At 44.6% G+C, this 21,355-nt stretch overlaps 1 protein-coding gene across 1 annotated transcript; it reads right to left on the bottom strand.

The window, feature by feature from the left end:
- Window positions 1–330: 330 nt before the first annotated feature.
- On the bottom strand, window positions 331–20,024 carry uprt (uracil phosphoribosyltransferase (FUR1) homolog (S. cerevisiae)). Its single transcript, XM_055644137.1, has 7 exons — window positions 19,666–20,024; window positions 8,858–8,900; window positions 8,468–8,537; window positions 5,906–5,968; window positions 4,986–5,147; window positions 1,835–1,933; window positions 331–808 (listed from the first exon to the last, which is right to left on the bottom strand). The coding sequence occupies exons 1-7, from the start codon at window positions 19,914–19,916 to the stop codon at window positions 702–704; spliced, it is 795 nt and encodes a 264-aa protein (XP_055500112.1). The 5' UTR covers window positions 19,917–20,024; the 3' UTR covers window positions 331–701.
- Between the last annotated feature and the right edge of the window lie 1,331 nt (window positions 20,025–21,355).

Raw genomic sequence — 21,355 nt, 5'->3', positions numbered from 1 at the left:
TACCTTCTCCCTGGGACCACGTTGGTTTTCCCAGGTTCTCTGGTTTCCTCCCACATTCCAAGAAAGTGCAGTTTTGTAGGTTAATTGACTTCTGTAAATTACCCCTATATTGTGTAGGATAGAACTAGTGTATGATTGGTGGACGGCGCGGAAGGGCCTGTTTCCATGCTGTACGTCTAGATTAAACTCTGAACAGCGGGATCACTTTTATAGCTACAAAATGAAAACAATTATATAGTTGCTACCCATGTAAAATTGTAGCCTTGAAATACAATACGCAGAGAATATGGGCAAGGGTGTGGAAAAATAATTAGAATGCAATCCAATGGGTTTTTAAAAAACAAAACAAATTTAATATAGCTCAAGGTACAATTAAGCACTAGCTATAAGTGCAAACAATAAATATGTTAAAAAGAACTGGCAAGTACACATGCAAGCACAGTGCAAATAACTGATGGAAGTGGAATGTGCTTTTCAGAATAGACGCCTTTCATAAAAATAACGGACAAAAGAACTTAAGGCAGAAATAAAATCAGATCAAGTGTTCTTGGATGTCTATGCTAGGTTAGTTGTTATTTTGTCTTGCCATAAAGAGTTGGGGTGGGGAGATGGCGAGGGAAACACACCTACTGATAAAACTAGGTCTTTATCCATGGAAGCAGCGACGCATTCAACAATTTCACTTGGATCTTATCCTGGCTTCAATCCGTGCCGAAATACTTCTGTCCAAAATGGGTGGGTGCCACAGGATGGACTTCTGTTGCTAAAATTGTGATCTCAGGGAATTCTTCTATTATAGACTTTGCACCTTTTTTAAGGGGAAAACAAACCAAGCTGTTTTAATGGATTACATGAAAGCCACAAGAAGTGTCCATTTTATTTGTTATAAAGAATTCTAAATATCTTTGTGAAGCTAAGATGTTGAGTGTTGAGATGGAAACGCAATCACACGAGAAAAATCACAGTGTCTCCATCCAGCAGACACATCAATACAAGTCATAGTCAACAATATGCATGCACACCAAGTCAATATTATATATATATTTAACGCAACACCCCAGATTCTGCAAAAAAGGTGCTCCCATTCCCACCTAAACATCCAGAATTTTGTTTGCGATGAAAAGAGTAGAAGCAGGCAAATGAAGAGGGAAACAGCGTGGTAGAACGGGCAGCATCAGAAGAAACCAAAACAAGACTGGATCAAAAGGTAAAGATTTGTACTCAAAATGGCCACAAAAACTTGAGGATCTTCCACACTACATAGAAACATAGAAAATAGGTGCAGGAGTAGGCCATTCAGCCCTTCGAGCCTGCACTGCCATTCAATATGATCATGGCTGATCATCCAACTCCGTATGTATGACAATGACACTCAATCCATTCATTTTGATGCCACATTTTCCTGACTTCCCACAGTTCTGAGTGAAGGATAATTCAATCCCATCAGCTTTTAAATATTTACTCATTGAAAGTATAAGTGCAATGTTTAAGGGTTGTTAGCCAAATTTAAGAGAACATACTTGACATCACGTGACTTTTTTGAGCGTACTCTTCGTTTGAAGAGGAAAGGCAAGGGATTGTACACCTGGTCAACTGTAATTGAAATGTCAAGATTGACCATGGTGGCACTAACTTCCTGGACAGGATCAGATGGAGGATTGCAGATATCCACCAACCCAATTAGCAGAAGTGATGAATCTGGTAAAAAAGTATGAGTCAGTGTCGCCCATACTTCTAGATGGAGCAATGCTTAAAGAAAGCAACCAGTAGTTCTTGCACACTGCGAATTTCAATATTAACGTCTGTTCCTATGGCATTCACATGTCTCACTTACCATGTGGAGTTGAAAAAAGACTGAGTAGAATGATATGGTTTGGCTGTACTCCATGCTCGATCAGAACCTTCACAGCTTCTATAACTGTGTTACCTGTGCCTACAGTGTAAATAAATGACCAGAGATTATGCAGTGGACATTATTCATTTCACATCAGTCCAACCCACCCTCTCCATGTACCTGTTCATTACCCATTATACGTATTATAAATTAGCTCTGAGAGTTTTCCAGTTCAATGGATTTGAAAGGTAGCAGCAGAGATGTTTTTGGACTAATCTGGTGAAATGATAAACTTGTGTTGAATTAATGACACAGAAGAACAGCATTGAAGTTGTATTCATTCGTTCCATATCTCTATGTCACAGTCTCCATCTCTCGTTTCTCTCTTCCCCCCCCCCCCCCCCCCCCCCCCCTCTCAGGTCTCCTTTTCTCCAGAGATGCTGCCCGTCCCGCTGAGCTACTCTAGCTTTTTGTGTCTGTCTTCGGTTTAAACGGGATCTGCAGTTTCCCCCTGCACACTTAAAAGTGGTACTGTTTGGAAAAGTCAGAATACAAACTAGCAAATGTTGTCCTTCTGAGAACTGTTGGAAGCAAATGGAATGATAATTGTTTAGAAAGCAACAAGTACATTCTCCAAAGTGCTGGAGAAACTCAGCTGGGTGCAGCAGCATCTATGGAGCGAAGGAAATAGGCAACGTTTCGGTCCGAAACGTTGCCTATTTCCTTTGCTCCATAGATGCTGCTGCACCTGCTGAGTTTCTCCAGCACCTTTGTCTACCTTTGATTTTCCAGCATCCGCAGTTCCTTCTTAAACTCTTAAGCACATTCTCCATGTTGCTCACAAAAAAAAAGGACATTTTTGAATCTTTTCAAATAAAGCTGAGATATTGGCATGGCCAACTAGGTTGACCTTGTCCACCATTTCTGGTTGCCTCAAAGAACGCAGGGAAAAACACACAATGTTTGGTGAACCGGGTCACTGGAACTGACTGGCCGTTTGACAGAGCACTTGAGAATGCTCTACTCCAGTGGGACAGAAACAGGACATAGGCGAGAGGGTAAAAGGGCGAGAGCTTTACTGTTGGAAAATTGGGCAGGGAGAACAGACTCGTTGCACCAGTCCTGGGCGTTGGTGAGAAAGAGAGTTCCATAGGCGTGAGGCGGATCTGATCATCGGCCACTATACGTCTCCCCCTCTGGGCCACCTACTCGTCTCCTCTCCCAGTATGTAATTACATTTAAACATAGATCAGGCTGAGGAAGATTGGCAAATCTACTTCCGACAAAGGATAACATAGGGACAATGGGATTGTCATCTTTACATATCTATTCATCACAAATCTCTAGTCATCTATCTATCTTTTATTGTTTTTAAATAAAATAATTCAATTTTGCATGCTGTTTGGATGAAATTTGGTAATTTATTATCTTGTTGAAAGTCGGCCTGCTCCTCCAGGAACTTTAATCTAACAGTACCTTAGCATTGTTCCTGCGAGACCAGTTTTAAAATCAAAGAAGCATAGTTATGGTTCATGCTGAGTAAATAGCTGCCAAAACAGGTTAGGCGCAACCATTCTACTGAGGCTGGTATTTGAACAGTGAACGGCCCTTTCATTTGTGCCAAGCAGCTTCCCTGGAACCCAAAATTTGTTTTTAAAAGTATTACATTATAACAGTTTGGTGACTACTGGAGAGACAGTTGACGGCACGGAAAGACGGCACCCGGGACAGGCTGGGTTAGCACCCCAGTCTGTGTCTTTCGTGAGAAAGACACCCAACAAAGCTATGGAAAGGCCTAATGAAACACCGTGGCCTAAAAGTCCATCAGGCGAGAATGAAATGCTCGGTGAAGGAGAAAGAGGCCGTGCAGCGCACAGGCCTTGAACCTGGTGAGATGCAGGAGCCCGGCCAGGACTCACCCCACAGAGCCCAGTCCCTCCACCCACTAGAGTCTCCCAACCCCTGCAGAGTAGTTATTAAGAGGGCTGACCCGTGGGCGGTTGCTGCTGGGACGCAAGTCGGGGCCTGATCAACCCCGGCTGGGTCGCCTGGGCGAGGGTGTCTGATGTTGTGAGACCCGAAACACCCGATGACCCCAGGTCACATCACTGAGGATGCATCTCAGCGCATCTAGTATTTTTACAGATTTTATTGACAACTGGAATTTGTAATATGTTAAGAATGTTGGCACTCAGTCTCATTTTACTTACATTCCGCAGCTAATTTTAACAAGGAATCTTAAATACCATTTTTCGATTGGGTTTCTATATGTTGCAGAAATGATCCGTCAGCATCATTTAGGCCGGGCATTGCTGCCTGCCCTGTCTGCAATAGTCTCCAATCCCCAGTGGAACGGACTGTGAGGCTCTGGGATTAAAGTTATCACAAACTGCTGTGTAAAAGCCAAGAATGTCAATGGACTAATCTTCTGTGCCATCCTTCACCAACGACAGTAACATTCAAGCCTTCATCAGCATGCCTCTTGCAGCTGCTCTGCACTGGGTCAATTTGGCATTGGATTCAATGGAAACAAATGTTTTAAAGCAAATGATTACGGTCTAGAGTAATCCCTAAACTAGCATGCTTTTTCATAGCACCTTGATCTGTCTGCCCTGTCATTTCAACTTATTTCCCCAATGCTATGAAAAGCATTGCTGCACTGTATGTGACCCTATATAATGAAGCCTGATGACCTGACACAAACCTGTCTGACCAGAGCAAAACACTAAGTAATGGAGGAACTCAAGGGGTCAGGCAGCATCTAGAGAGGGAATGGACAGGTGACATTTCCAGCTGTGGCTCTTCTTCAGACTGACGAATGGCCCCAATAGTCATTTTGCTATCCAATCTGAGGAAGAATCTCAGCCTGCCCGTTCCCTCCCCAGATGCGACCTGATCCACCAAGTTTTTCCAGCACTGTGTGTTTTGCTCAAGAGTCCAGCGTTGAAGTGCGTGAGACTCCAAATCTGTCTACAGCTAGTTACGTGGTCAGGTATCAGAAAAGAGATTGTATTGTCTTAGATGAGGTTTGGATTTGCCAGGTTTAAATGTTATCCCGGAGCTTATCTCTGGTGAAAATCCACTTCAGCTTTCTGATTCCAAATGCTTTTTCCCTCTTCCAATTTATTCAATAAAATCATGCAATACCTACTCAATATCGGGTACATTAGAAGCACCTTCCTGCGGTAGATGTCTGGTGGAAACTTTGCATAGTAGACCTTTGCTCTCTGTGTCTCTTCATCACTTTGGATTAGGATTTTTCCAATGCGTATTGATCGACAACAATCTCGTAGACCTTGCTCCATGGCTTCACCTGCAAGAACACGGACTTAGTGTTTTTTCCCCAACTATTGGGGCATTGGACATTGGAACTGTTGATTTTACCAATGACCAGTTCCAAATTAAACTTTTGTAAACACACTATAAATCTGCAACGGTATTGAAGGAGTACTCCATCAGAACATGTATCTTCTTTTTTTCAGTCTCGTGTATAGTTTAGAGTAACCTACTTGGAGTTATATACAATTGAAATACAAGCAACAATTTCACAATAATAAAAATTAACATGGACAGCCCGGGAGCCGTGAATATGCTCCAGCAGATGTTAGTCCAACTTTGCACACATTACATCAGGTAGGGAGTTATAATTCTTAGGAATGTGCACTAACATAACTAACCACACAAAACTTCTTCCTCAGGCCTATTATCTCAGAATCTGAATGTACTGGCAACCAGTGACCCAAAATGTCTGAAGAAGGGTTTCAGCCCGAAACATTGCTTATTTCCCTCGCTCCATAGATGCTGCCTCACCCGCTGAGTTTCTCCAGCATTTTTGTCTACCCAAAATGAAATGTTGGCCCTCTATTCCAAGTCTTTTCACAGATGGCTAGGCTTTGCAGTGGGAAGGACAAGAGCAGCTCCAGCACAGGGGAAGGAACGGTAAAGGTAGATAGTCATTACTGTCCAACCAGCCAACACCAATCCAACTAGCGCCAATCATTCAACGTCACTGTATGCTCCACATTCCACAAGTTAGGTGTTGAAATATTTGCCCACTGAGAGATTACTTACCACTTCTCATAATACTAACACCACAGTTTCCCTTCTCAAACTTCACTCCGTCGTATTTATGACCTGTATAAAATGAAATATTAACCAGAGTTAGCACAACGTGGGCCACCCAAATTCCTTCCATTCCTTTCCCAGTCCTTAATGTTATAATTCTCTTTACTTGGCCCATTGGGGTCATGCTAGATCACATTGGTCCAGTATGGAACCAATGGGTCCCATCCCCCTCTCTATTTACATGTTCCCCTGCAACCTGTAGTCTCTCAGCTCCCCTTTGATTCTTTAACATACAACATAACAGGCCCTTTTGGACCACAATATAGGTGTTGATCATATTGTTCAATTAAACAAATCCCATCTGCCTGCACGTCATCCATTCCCCACATGTCCTGCTGCCCATTCCCATCACCACCCATGGCAGCACGCTCCAGGCATCAAAGGCCGTCTATATTACCTTGCAAATCCTCCCTTCAACTTTCCCCCTCTCACCTTAAAGCTACCCCCACTAGTATTTGGCGTTCCACTCTGAGAAACACACTGAGAGGATCCAACCTAACTGTGTGTCTCACCATTTTATCAAACCTTTACCAGATCTCCTTGTTTTGCCACTAATGTATACCAAGGAATCATTTACAGCGTGCGGGAAGATTTTAATCACTTAAAGGAAACCCACACAGTTACAAAGAGAATGGGCTAACTAAGTCAACACAAGGTCACATCAAAATCTTGAATTTCCAAAGGGAGCCCAGCCCTTATTTTGCCCTTTGAGAAAAGCCCTACCCACAATATAAAAGCCAATATGTTGATTGGAATATGCATTTGCCATGCCCCTTACACAGTTATGCGTTGATATGGAGCTGAGTGAACACAATCACTGGGCACCAAATTTAAATGGTGGCATCCATTGTGTAGGTGGTTTACATGCTGTTGGAATGATGCATGAATAGCCTCACAACAAAGGTAATGGCAAATTGCAAAGGACACCGTATTGGAATGAACATTTGCAGGGTACGTGCAAAGTAGATCAATCATAATTCCAAGGGGATGCTGCATTGAATTAACACCAGGATCGCCATTTTGGATACCAACCCACAATCCTGAACATTACGGGTTACCATACAATCCAGAAGTAGGACAAATCATTCACCAGCCCTATCAATGGCATCATTTATCAATACTTACCAGTGAACGGCAGTTGATTCCTGTAGTTGGTTCAACTTGCACGGGTCACTCGGGAGAGGTAGGCCAGATGCTGGCAACCATTTTAACAATCAGGCTTCTGCATAATGTGGCTTCCAAAAGTACACTAGTAGGCACTTCCAGTCAATAATTGTGCTTGTGCTATCTCTGCATTGCATGAGAACGCAATCACATTGTTCTGAACAATGCCCGTCATTGGGTGCTCACAGGCTAACAGTCCGAACAAGGGTCCCAATTTCCGTTACATAGTTGCTGCCTGGTCCACGGAGCTCCCCAAGCAGTTGTATTTGTTTGGCTCAAGATTCTAGCATCTACAGTGTCTGATGTCTCCATATATTAATGGCATCTCTTCAGAGCTGACCCCGAGCCCAGAGCTGGGAACTACAATCAGTTACGTTCCTTAACAAGAGGTCGTTAGATTTAACTCTTAGGGCTAAAGGAATCTAAGTATATGGGGGGAAAAGCAGGAACGGGGTACTGATGTTAGATAATCAGCCATGATCATATTGAATGGTTCGAAGGGCCTTCTCCTGCATCTATTTTTCTATATTTCTAAGTTTCAATGATGTCACCTCCACACCACAAGAGTGCTTAATTTACGGATCGCTGAGAACATTACGAAATAGGACACTAATGAATGTATAGAGGCTGAGAATGTCTGAAGAATGTTTGCACTGTTCTGGTTTTGTATATTTAAAAAAAATTCTGAATAATGTTTATTTGTGAAAATTAAAAAGAAAGCCCGTACACCATGACCTCAGCCTTGCTTGACTACACCTGCCCCCTCCCACCTATCCGTTAATAATACCCATCTGAGACTCAATTAACTCCCAAACACAGGTCTCATACACTCCCCCCCCCGGCACTTACTCACTGTTTACAATTTATACACTGACCAATGGCACAAGGTGGAGAATAAAGTGCCCAAGGCTCAGTCAGTCTTGCCCAACACCTTGGACAGTACAAAACCTTGCTGTACCAATACCACAGCCCAACTAGCTATCGGCAAGCCACACAAAGGACTTTGAGCACGCCTCTCATTGCCAATACATGTTAAGGGCCTGTCCCACTTGGCCGTCATTTGCACGTAATTTACGCAACATCATTTCCGTGTCACGCCGCACGCGGCGTGACACGTAAATGATGTCGCGTAAATTACGTGCAAATGACGGCCAAGAGGGACAGGATTTTGACGGCCAAGTCACAGGATTTTGTAATGTACAAAATCTTTGCACGCCATCTGCGGGACGGGCAAGTGACGGCCAAGTGGGACAGGCCCTCAAGGATCCACGTCACGGCGTGTATTTGCGGTGAGGCAAGCCGTTTACGACAGTGTTAGTTCCACACAAGGTGTTTATATCAAACCTGTTGGGGTAGTGACTGTACATTCTGTGTATGGCAGCTGGTTCAGTCCTTCTTCAACAACGAGTCTGATCTGTAATATAGTATTGGAGGTGATTGTGTCTGGACAAATACATTCACAAATCCTGACTACATTTCACTGCAGGACAATAAAACAAATTAAGCAGCAATACCCATTTCTTCGACACAAATAAAAATGCCAAATGCAAGCAGATTTGTTTTTAGGTGGCACTCCATTTTTTAAATGTTATCACCCTCGAGCCTTGCCACACTTCATCTCCACTCCAACTCAGCCCTTCTTTTTTTTTTTTTTTTTAAGAACCCCAATTGTGGAAGCCCAAGTATTGGGTTCAAAAAATATACTGAAGTAAAGGCAAGCTTGTTTCTACTCACCAATCGATCGGCGCAGAACACAAAGTCCCCTCTGCTTGTTGTTCTAGAGACAAAGGAAAAAACACTAGCAGCCTCTTTACAGTCGAAAACACCCATAGAAATGGCAGTTACGTTAGCGCATCCCTTAACACTTCAGCAAACCAAATAGCAATCCTACCCAAAGTCTTCAGGGTTCGGTGCTGGGCCCTGTACTGTTTGCCATCTACATCAGGGGTCTCCAAACTCCACCACACCCGGCCCGCCGCGAGATTTTATCCGGCCCGCAGCAAGCCCTAAACTCGTTCCATGCGGCGGGCTACTTAGCGGGTTCTGTGGTTATGCTGCTTTAGAGATACAGCTCAGAAACAGGCCCTTCGGCCCATCGAAGCAATGCCCTTACGCACTAGCACTATCCTACACACGCTCAGGACAAATTCAATTAAACTGCTAAAGTGGGGTGTGGGAGGAAACCAGAGCACCCGGAGAAAACCCACACAGGCACAAACTCCGTACGGACAGCACCCGTACTCAGGATGGAACCTGGACCTCTGGCGGTGTGACTCTAGCGCTGCACCACCGTGCCACTCCTCGTGTTGCAAAGGCAGGTTGTGTGGGGTGGTAGCGTGGGGCGGGGGAGCTAGTTGGCGGCAGGGTCGGCGTGTAGCGGTCTCACCCGTGAACAACTCCCACTCCTGGGCGCCACACTGACCTGGACCCTTTGACCAGGCCTCCGCCAACGCTTGCCAGTGGAATCCTCTCTCCACCTTCTCTCTCCCCCACTCTCTCTCCCATCCCCCCCTCTCTCTCCCCCCATCCGCTCTCGCCCCCCTATCCTCTCTCTCCCCTTCCCCTCTCTCTCTCTCTATCGGATCCTCTCTCCCCCTATCTTTCTCTCTCCTATCCTGCTCTCTCTCCCCCCCCCATCCTCTCCCTCCCCCTTCCCCTCTCTCTCCCCCCCCCTCTCCATGTCTCTCTCTCTCTCTCCCCTCCCCTTCTCTTGGCAGCCCTGCGGAGATGGGTGGATCGGTAGCCGCCCACGTGTGTGCCCGATGGGTGAGCATTATGCGTGCATGTGTCTTTGTTAATATGCCTGAGGGGTGATCACAGTGTGTGTGTGTGTGTGATAGAGAGAGTGAGAGAGCCTGTGTGTGTGTGTGTGTGTGTGTGTGTGTGTGTGTGTGTGTGTGTGGGTGTGTGTGTGTGGGGGTGTGGGTGTGGGGGTGGGTGATTTCTATGTGTGTGCGTGTGTGTGTGTGTGTGTGTGCGTCAAGAGTGTGTGTGTGCCGGTGTGCGTGTGCCAGTGCCAGTGCCGGTGCCGGTGTGTGTGTGTGCCAGTGTGCGCGTGCCGTTTCTTTAATTTTTCCTACAACCCACAAAAATGTGCTAAATATATAATGTGTCCCTCATGCTCAAAAGTTGAGGCCCTGATCTACATCAATGGTTTGGATGAGAACATACACGGCAAGATTAGCAAGTTTATTGACGACACAAAAGTGAGTGGTTTTGCAGATAGTGAAGAGGGTTGTGAACAATTGCAGCAGGATCTGGATCGATTGGGCAGGTGGGTGGAGGAATGGTTGATGGAATTTAATACGGAGAATGTGAGGTGTTGCCTTTTGGGACGTCGAACAAGGGCAGGACCTACACAGTGAATGGTAGGACTCAGGGTAGTGTTGAAGAGCAGAGGGATCTAGGAGTACAGGTGCATGGTTCCTTGAAGGTCGAGCCACAGATAGATAAGGTGGTCAAAAAGGCTTTTGTAATTTGGTCAGAGTATTAAATATAGAAGTCGGGAGGTCATGTTGCAGTTGTATAAGACGTTGGTGAGACCACCTTTGGAACATTGTGTTCAGTTCTATAACCATGTTATAGGAAATATATTGTCAAGCTTGAAAGGTTCAGAAAAGATTTAAGAGGATGTTACCCAGGACTAGAGGGTGTGAGCTATAGGGAGAGGTTGAGTAGGCTGGCTGTATTCCATGGAGCGCAGGAGGATGAGGGGTGATCTTATAGAGGTGTACAAAATCAAGAGAGGAATAGATCGCGTAGATGCACAGAGTCTCTTGCCCAGAGTAGGGGAATCGAGGACCAGAGGACATAGGTTCAAGATGAAAAGATATAATAGGAATCCGAGGGATAACTTTTTCACACAGCGGGTGGTGGGTGTATGGAGCAAGCTGCCAGAGGGGGTAGTTGACCCTGGGACTATCGAATTGAATTGAATTTCCTTTATTGTCATTCAGACCTTACGGTCTGAACGAAATTTCGTGCCTGCAGTCATACATACAATGATACAATAATAACAACAATAAACACAAATTAACTTCCACCACAGTGAGTCCTCCAAACACCTCCTCACTGTGGTGGAGGCAAAAATCTTAGGGTTGCAGTCTCTCCCTCTGCTCCCTCTGCGCTGAGGCGATTCCCCACCGGGCGATGGTACAAACAGTCCCGCACTATCCCATTGTTTAAGAAACAGTTAGACAGGTACATAGATAAGACAGGTTTGGAGGGATATTGGACCAAGCGCAGGCAAGAGGGACTAGTGTAGCTGGGACATTGTTGGCCGGTGTGGCCAAAGGGCCCGTTTCCACGTTGTATCACTCTATGACTCTAAAGCAATTTTAAAGCTCAGTTCAAAAACAAATGTCAGGTTTCATAAATATGGTCCCTTCAATGAGAGGTCCATTAGTCCAAGGAAATGCAACATTTTCACCACGGCAGGTAGTCACTCTGAAGTAACACAAAACATTTTCAACTACAGAATTTCCAATTCTATTAGTGCAAATATTAGTCAAAACTAAAGTCGGCTGAATCTTGAAATCACTGTTGCACTAATACAATTATATCCAATTCACACAGCAACTATGCCATGAATTCTCTCAAGATACCAATTAATGCCAAATTAGGATTAGTTTTGCAAGAGAAGCTTATGGCCCTCGAGAATGGAGTCAATAATGAGGACATACATATGGGAATCACTGTTTATTCATCTACTTTGGATTTGAACTCTGCTCAAATTGAACATCAGGTTACTCTTCCCGGTATTCACTGGAGTTTAGAAGGATGAAGGGGAAGGGGTGGGGGGGGGGGCAAAGAGTTCCTTCTGCAGTTGTACAGGGCCCCAGTGAGACCACACCTGGAGTATTGTGTGCAGTTTTGGTCCCCTAATTTGAGGAAGGACATTCTTGCTATTGAGGGAGTGCAGCGTAGGTTTACAAGGTTAATTCCCGGGATGGCGGGACTGTCATATGCTGAGAGAATGGAGCAGTTGGGCTTGTACACTCTGGAGTTTAGAAGGATGAGAGAGGATCTCATTGAAACATATAAGATTGTTAAGGGCTTGGACACGCTAGAGGCAGGAAACATGTTCCCGATGTTGGGGAAGTCCAGAACCAGGGGCCACAGTTTAAGAATAAGGAGTAAGCCAGTTAGAACAGAGATGAGTAAACACTTTTTCCTCACAGAGAGTGGCGAGTCTGTGGAATTCTCTGCCTCAGAGGGCGGTGGAGGCCGGTTCTCTGGATGCTTTCAAGAGAGAGCTAGATAGGGCTTTTAAAAATAGCGGAGTCAGGGGATATGGGGAGAAGGCAGGAACGGGGTACTGATTGGAGATGATCAGCCATCAACAAATTGAATGGTGAATGGCCTACTCCTGCAACTATTGTCCATATTGCCTGCAGACAGGAAGTGTCACAGCTGGCATCCTGGTGCCGTAGCAACAACCTGGAGCTCAATGCTCTTAAGGCAGTGGAATTGATTGTAGACTTTAGGAGAGCTCCCCCTCCCCTCACCCCACTCACCATCAACAACACCACAGTCATATCTGTGGAGTCTTGTAAGTTCCTGGGAACCATCATCTGCAAGGACCTTAACTGGGGGGCTACCATCGACTCCACAGTCAAAAAGGCACAACAGAGGATGTACTTCCTGCGGCAGCTGAGGAAGCACAATCTGCCACTGGCAATGATGGTCCAATTCTGCACGGCCATCGTAGAGTCTGTTCTCACCTTCTCCATCATGGTCTGGTTTGACTCAGCCACCAAGCACGACACCTGGAGGCTGCAGCGAATCGTCCGATCATCAGAGAAGATTATTGGCTGCAACCTTCCGTCCATTGACGAACTGTTCACTGCAAGGGCCAGGAAGCGAGCGGGCAAGATCATCTCTGACCCCTCTCACCCTGGCCACAAACTCTTTGAATCACTTCCCTCTGGAAGGTGACTCCGGATTGTCAAAGCTGCCACAGCCAGACATAAAAACAGTTTTTATCCAAGAGTAGTTGCTCTACTCAACAGCCATAAATCTGTAGCCTCCCCTTGATCTGGTATTTTGTTGGTTCACATGCTTGATCAATGGTGTTTTATCATCAATGTCTTATTATTAATAAAGTTTAGTGTTTTCTGTGTCATTCGTAGCTGTCATTGTATGTCATGTTGTTACTTGTGGGCGGAGCACCAAGGCAAATTCCTTGTATGTGAATACTTGGCCAATAAACTTACTTACTCACTTACCTTATAGAAACATATAAAATTATAAAAGGACTGGACAAGCTAGATGCAGGAAAAATGTTCCCAATGGTGGGTGAATCCAGAACCAGGGGCCACAGAATAAAGGGGAGGCCATTTATGACTGAGGTGAGAAAAAACTTTTTCACCCAGAGAGTTGTGAATTTGTGGAGGCCAAGTCACTGGATGGATTTAAGAGAGATTTCTAGGGGGTAGTGGAATCAAGGGATATGGAGAGATATGGCACAGTTTATTGATTGGGGACGATCAGCCATGATCACAATGAATGGCAGTGCTGGCTCAAAGGGCCGAATGGCCTACTCCTGCACCTACTTTCTATGTATCTATGTCTTTTCTGATGCTCACCATTCCTTATTAAATGAAGCATGATCACTGCATCACTGCCCACAAGTAACATTTACTCCGTAGACCTCACTGCCTCTCCTTTCCTCAGGCTGGATATGTCACGACCAGACCAAAGACTCAAAGAACTGGAATGACTCAGTGGGTTGCCGGTAGCATCTCCGGAGAACATGGACAGGTGTTGTTACAAATTGCACCCCTTATTCACACTGCCCCCCCCCCCCCCCCCCCCATCCCCCCACAAGTTCCCATCTCCAATTCCAGCGTGATATATCCCTTCTCTATTGACAGTCATGCTTCTAGCTGTCTGGGACCTACTCAAATCCCCTTTGATCCATTTCTCCAAATGACTACGTCTAAGATGCTCCTTAAAAACCTTCCTCTGACCAAGCTAACTTTCTAGATTTCACTCTTGAAACCCGACTGGTGCTGGTCCTCAGAAAACACCACTCACATGTTCTTCAAAGCAGGAGAACTGTTCTTTAAATTTCAACACTCCCCGACTCACACAGTTGTTAGAAGAACTGCATGTAACGGAAGGTTGCCGCAAGATATAAATCCAATTGGCTGAGAACATAAAAGTTGACCTGGTCAGTTAATTAGCTATAGTTAATTCTAGATCTGTATTAGAATAAGTTAATTAGTAAATTAGTATAAAATTCTTAAAGGATTGGACAAGCTAGATGCAGGAAAAATCTTCCCGATGTTGGAAGAGTCCAGAACCAGGGGTCACAGCTTAAGAATAAGGGGTAGGCCATTTAGGACTGGGATAAGGAAAAACTTTTTCTCCCAGAGAGTTGTGAATCTGTGGAATTCTCTGCCACAGAAGGCAGTGGAGGTCAATTCACTAGATGTTTTCAAGAGAGTTAGATTTAGCTCTTAGGGCTAAAGGAATCAAGGGAAATTGAAAACAGCAGGAACAGGGTACTGATTTTAGATGATCAGCCATGATCATATTGAACGGCAGTGCTGGCTCGAAGGGCCAAACGACCTACTCCTGCACCTATTTTTGGTCATAAAAACAGCTTTTCCCCCCACGAGTAGTATCTCTACTCAATGACCAGAATTCTGTAGCCTCCTGTGCTCTGGTATTTTATTTAATTCACATGTTTAATCAATAACGTTTTATTATGAATGATTAATGTTTTATGTGTCATTCCTAACTATCACTGTATGCCGTGTTGTCACTTGCGGGCATAGCACCAAGGCAAATTCCTTGTATGTGAATACTTGGCCAATAAACTTATTCATTCATTCATTTCTATGAGTCTTCTATTTGTACTGCATATTCAAAACTTGCTGGGCCACAGGAGCAGCCAGACGTCACAATGCCACACTAGAGAGTTTGAATGCCGTTACTAGAGACTGTAGTCCCCTGTCCTAATATTTATTCAGGAGGTTTGTTTTTGGATTTTTTTGAAGTTCTTTGGGCTATTCCAATAAATGGAAATTGTACAAAATAAAGGCTTTTTTTTTTTACATATTGCATCAATGAGTGCACATAAAAACAATATATTTGTGAGCGGCCTTGAACATGCGAGAATGCTCCATATGAAATCTAATTCTTTCCAACTCATTTTCACTTCCTTGTGTAATTAAGTTATTTCCCGGTTTCAAATATTTTTTTTTAAAAAAGCCTTTATTTTGTACATATGAAAATGACTTGGAAATAATTAGATTTCATATGGAGCATTCTCGCATGTTCAAGGTCGCTCACAAATATATTGTTTTATGTGGACTCACTGATGCAATATGTAAAAACCAAGTAGGATAATTCGCACCCTACTAACTCTCAATTGTTGAATACATGAGCTGGAGGCTCCCCTTGCAACTAACAATTACTCATCTACCACCATCAAAGGCTGGTGTTGTCTTGTGAAAAGAATTGAATAAGGTTGGTCTATTATCTGATTTAATTAGATAACACGCAAACAAAGATTTTTCACTGCACGTGGCAATAATAAACTTAAACCTCTACAACATAGTTTCAGAGACTAGAAGGTAATTTCATTGCAACATACAAGATTTTTATATGGTGATTCGACAGAAAAGTCGGCGAGGCACAGGATCAGCCATAATCTTATTGAGTGGCAGAGAAGTTTCAAATAGATGTATTGAGAAGGTTATAAAACACTAGACCAAGTGCAGACCCGCTGGGTCTGTTCCCCCAACACACGGTTGGGGTGGGGAGGGGTGCTGCGACTTCACACGCGCACACTAACCATCCCCCCCCCCCCCCCCCCACCCACACACAAAGGGGGGGGGTTTGGGGAGGGGGTAGAGCGGGCATGTCTGTGAGTGGATGGCGGACCACATCTATCATGTGTACACATGGATGCCGCCCCCATCCCGCCCCGGATGGCAGACATCAAATCACGTGTTCACAGAAGGTAGATAAAAATGCTGGAGAAACTCAGCGGGCGAGGCAGCCTCATGCATGTCTCACCCGTTGAGTTTCTCCAGCATTTTTGTCTTCCTTTGATTTTTCCAGCATCTGCAGTTCTTTCTTAAATGTGTTCACAGACGGTGCGCGGCTGTGCTGGCGGCTTTGCGCAGGATGCGGAACAGCCAGAGCTCGGCGCTCGGCCACTGTTCGGGGCGCCCGGCCGCTGCTCGGCGGCACTCGGCGGGCTGGATGATTACGGGGGGGAAAAAAATCCGCCTGCGGGCCGGATGATTTCGGCCCGGGGGCGGTAGGTTGCTGACCGCCGCTGTAACCTATTATTTGTCATTTTGACCATAGATCCCCTCCTAATTCTCCTGCCACTCACCCGCACTGAGCAATTTACAGTGGCCAGTTGACCTACTAGCAAATCTTTGGGATACGGAAGAAAACTTAAAGCATGCGGGGGAAGCCCATGCAGTCTAAGGGGGAACATGTAAATGATACATAACTAAGCCATAGGTCAGTATCGAACCCAAGTCCCCAAAGCTGTGAGATAAGAGCACTCCCTGTTGCACTGCTAAGCCGCTGATAATTGCCTAAAGCTGCTTTATTGCTTGTTCTTCCTTCAGTCAGTATAGTTCAAATTACAAGCAACCAGCTTTCAAGCCTAATAAATTTATATTTAGGAACACCAAACTAATTGAACACAGTTCCAACTATGGAAGGAGGGGGAAGAAGGAAGGAGAAGGAAGGAGAAGGAAGGAGAAGGAAGGAGAAGGAAGGAGAAGGAAGGAGAAGGAGAGAATAAATTTATTGTCATTCAAACCAGGTTTGAACGAAATATCATTTCTACAGTTTTTTACATTACAAAACAATCCAAGACCCACACTTAACGCAGTTTACATAAACATCCATCACAGTGAGTCTCCAACATCTCCTCACTGTGATGGAAGGCCAAGTATTTATCTATTCCCTTTGTTCCTTCTCCCGCGCAGAAACTGGCCCTTTGGTCCAACTTGCCAATGCTGACCAAGATTGGAGAAGGTCCAGAGGAGGTTCATGAGAATGATCCCAGGAATGAGTGGATTAACAAATGATGAGCGATTGAAGGGACTGGGCCTGTACTCGCTGGAGTTTAGAAGGATGAAAGGAGACCTCATTGAAACTTACCAAATAGTGAAAGGCCTGGATAGAAAGAATGTGGAGGGGATGATTCCACTGGTGGGACCAGAGGCCATAGCCTCGTTATAGAGTAAAAGGACGTACCTTTAGAAAAGAGATGAGAAGAAATGTATTTAGTCAGAGGGTGGCAAATCTGTGGATTTTTTTGCAACAGACAGCTATGGAGGCCAAGTCAATTGATATTTTTAAGGTGGAGATTGACAGATTCTTGATTAGTACAGGTGTCGGGCTATGGGGCAAAGGCAGGAGAATGGGGTTGAGAGAGAAATATAGATCAGCCATGAATGAATGGCAAGGTAGACTTGATGGACTGAATGGCCTAATTCTGCTCCTAGAACATAAGATGCCCCATATATGTAACTACCAGCTGCCCGTGTTTTGCCCATATACATCCAGAGAGGCATCCCATAAAAATACCAGGACAAGATGCCCGCAAGGCTAGTATATTGTGAACTCACTCGGTGCTGACACTGCAGTTATAGTGCAGCTGCAGCTTAAATCCAGAATGTGCAAATGTCTGAACAGCTCAGGCTCTGATGACTAATCTACAACTCACATTTAGCATTGGTGGAAGAACAGAAGCATTTTACAGAGGAAAACTCATTCACCCTGGATTTAGTGCAAGCTCCACCCTTGCCACTCCTTAAACAAAACACCCTTGCCACTCATGTGCCCGCCCCCCCTGGGAGGCTATTCCTTCCCTTGTTTCAGGGATGTCTCCACCAGACTCTGCCCTCAGTGTCCACCAGTGGAAGTACCCGAGACTGTGGTCCTTCCCAGAGAATCTTGGCATTGGCTGCACCAACCTTCAGTGCCCTCAGCAAGTACTCCTACAGACAGGAATAGGCTAGTCAGCAACATTCCCTGACGGACATCTCGCTATGCTGGGAGGCCAACGTATCAAGCAGATCAAAAAGCATCTTTCAGTGAGTTGATGATCTTGATGTCCGTCTCCAAATATGTCCCTGCGGCCAGCCCTTGAATCAGAGAGTAGACAAAAATGCTGGAGAAACTCAGCGGGTGAGACAGCATCTATGGAGCAAAGGAATAGGTGACGTTTCGGGTCGAGACTCTTCTTCAGACCCGAAACGTCACCTATTCCTTCACTCCATAGATGCTGCCTCACCGGCTGAGATTCTCCAGCATTTTTGTTTACCTTTGATTTTTCCAGCATCTGCAGTTCTTTCTTAAACATTGAATCAGAGAGTCCTCAGTTACAGAACTACTGCGATTAATCATGACAAGGGCCCTTGCATCGTACCCTAGACTCTGTTCGCAAATCAACACTCTACGAAGAGGTGGGCAACCATCTCCACTCCGCAACCACACCCTGGGCTGTGTGCATTGGTAGTAAGATTCCGATGGTGCGGGATGGATCCAACCGTGAGTACCCAGCTCACTGCCAGCCAAGCAAGGTCTTGGCGTTAGTTGTAGAGTTCTGGTGATGAGGCACTCCAATGACTCTGACCAAAATGCAGAGTGCAGCTGACATCACACCACTCGATTCCCTCTCCATCAGCACTTCTCCACCACACACACACACCACCTTCCTCATGCCTGAAAAGGGCTGCAAATCTTCAACATTTAAGAAGGAACCCAACGTGTGGGAGGTGTTGGAGATGTCCAGGATGCGTGGACATTGAGAGGCCAGAGGACATGTTTCCATGGTGTATCTGTAAACAGAACTAAACCTTCAGCAATGAAGAGCATAGAAATCTGGCAAAATGGAGCCGCCAAATAAATATTCCCAATAAAATAGCTCATTTGATAAAAGAGAATGATTAAGGCAAGGTCTCATTTGCGTAGAAAATTTGGACCAATATTTGCCTTTTGAACCAATATCTTTAGTCTTACTTCACACAAGTGCATGTCCAGAGGCACATGTATTTTTTGGTAGCATTGTTTAATGCTTTAAATGTTAAACAGTCGGGAATAAACCATCTCTAAATGAACCATATTGCACTGTGTTGAATTCAATCAAGAATGATTCAGGCCGGTTTAGGCCATTCCATGCCGTGGTGGGAATAAGAACTGCGTGTGTAAATACAAATGAGCTAACTTGTACCACATCCGCTGTAGGAATCAGATAAATGTGTTGGGACAACATTTCTGGGGTTGTTCCAGACTCTTAGATAAAATAAAACGACAGTGCGTGCCGCGTTTGAATGTATTGGTTGGTTAGTGAATCTGGAGCTGGTGTGAGAGTGAGAGATAGAGATAGATATAGAGGAGTCGCTGCTGTCCCTGTCCCTGTCCCCATTTAGCGCAGGCCTGGGACTCCAGGCTCCCTCTGTATCTCCACACACACAGACACACACAGACACACACTGACAGACAGGCGCTAATATCGCCAGCACCGATGCAGACAGCCGGCCACCAGCCACACTCACTTGTCCCTGATGATGGTCTGCAGCTCTCGGATCTGGTCGTTCATCGGCAGCAGCTTGAGTTGCGCTGCCAGTGGCTCGGGCTCCACGCTGCTGGCCGCCGCTGATGCTGCTGCTGCTGTTGCCGTGAACCGCACTTGCTTGGGCAGAGTGTGGCTCCGCTCCGAGTTGCCGAGCTGCTGCTGCTGTTGCTGTTGCTGCTGTTGGGTGTTTTGGCAAGGCATGATGGTGGAAAGAGGAAAATCAGCTTCCATAGAACAACGGCCAACTCCTCCTTAAGATGCTCGCAGCTTCCCGCGGTCTCTGAAGTGAAACCAAATGGCAGCGAGAGAGAGGGCGGAAAAAAATCCAGACTGCTTGTCGTTGCTATCTACGTCTCTGCCTTTTATACCTGGCTCCATCTGCTGGCAGAACCCTTTCTCAATCTTCAATCTGACTGCAGCACCGCCGCATTCAAATACTTTCTCTGATTTTTCCAAAATTAAAATCCAGTAGAGTTTACTGTAACTCAAAGTAACCCCCTCTCTCCATCCCTCCCCTCTTCCCCGTTCTCTGACTGGTCTGACTGTTCTCGTTTACATTTTATCTCTGTTTAGCTTTGTTTAGCAATGTTACAAAATTTTGAGATTTAAAAAATCAAGTCTGCAATTTATCCCATCAGATAAAGCATAACAATAAGTTTAATTTGACACCTAATTCACTTTCATATCTAAAGTAATAAAACAGTTATGGCCATTTTCATACTCGGAAATTAGCATCTTGTTCCCTATTGATTTTCTATGGACATAACAAAAAAGCTGTGATCATGGACAGTCAAAAGCCCATAACCTTCTTAAAAATTAAGAGAACTGAATGAAATTTTCAGTTATCATAGATTGAACCATTCTGAAACAAATATAAAATAATCTTACTTGGATGACCTGAAATTAAAGCATATAATTAGTTAGTTACCCAATTGTAGCTAATTTCAAACTTCAATTACTAGATCTAAACTTGTATCCATTTCTTAATAAATGATTAACATTTTTAAATAGCCTAAGTGTCCAAATAATATTCACAAATAATTCACAATAAAACATGATTTTTAAATCTCATTTACATCAATTTATAGGCCAAATGGAAGGAATTTAGTGTCCAATTGCTGTAAATTAAAGTCCATTTAAATCAGCTTTCTAGTGGGATCCTGTGAACGCGCTGGTTTAGAACGTTCACATTGCACTGGATTTGTGCCCTCAAACGCCCAGAAAAATACTGCGGGATATAAAGAGCCCAAAATGAGCTACTCGCTATAGAAAACTTTATATACAGGGTTCTTAAGAAGCCGCTTTTAATGTAAAAATAAGGTACATACCTTTAATTGTTTGCTTTATAAAACCCTGGGGCTGCGAGAGGTCGCGGGTTTAGAGAGTGATTTTTAAACTACTATAACTATTATACAAGGCCATAAAAAATAATAATACCTTCTGCGACGGGGGTCTTTCAGCGATTTTCCGTTAATGATTTACTAGGCTGAACATTTTCGATTGGAATAGCCTAGTAAAAATCGCGTTTTAAACCCACCCCCTCTAAACAGCGCCAAAATCACACACACGGGCTGGGGCAGATTTTCAATGACGATTCAGGTAGGTTTTGTAACATACCTACTTTGTTAGCTTCTCCTTCTTCTTCTTCTTTCGTGTGGCGTGCACAGCCT

This window comes from Leucoraja erinacea, chromosome 12, assembly GCF_028641065.1.
Source record: "Leucoraja erinacea ecotype New England chromosome 12, Leri_hhj_1, whole genome shotgun sequence".
NCBI lineage: Eukaryota > Metazoa > Chordata > Chondrichthyes > Rajiformes > Rajidae > Leucoraja > Leucoraja erinaceus.
The sequence above is the reverse complement of the archived record's forward strand: the minus strand, read 5'-3'. Positions and strand labels throughout refer to the sequence as shown.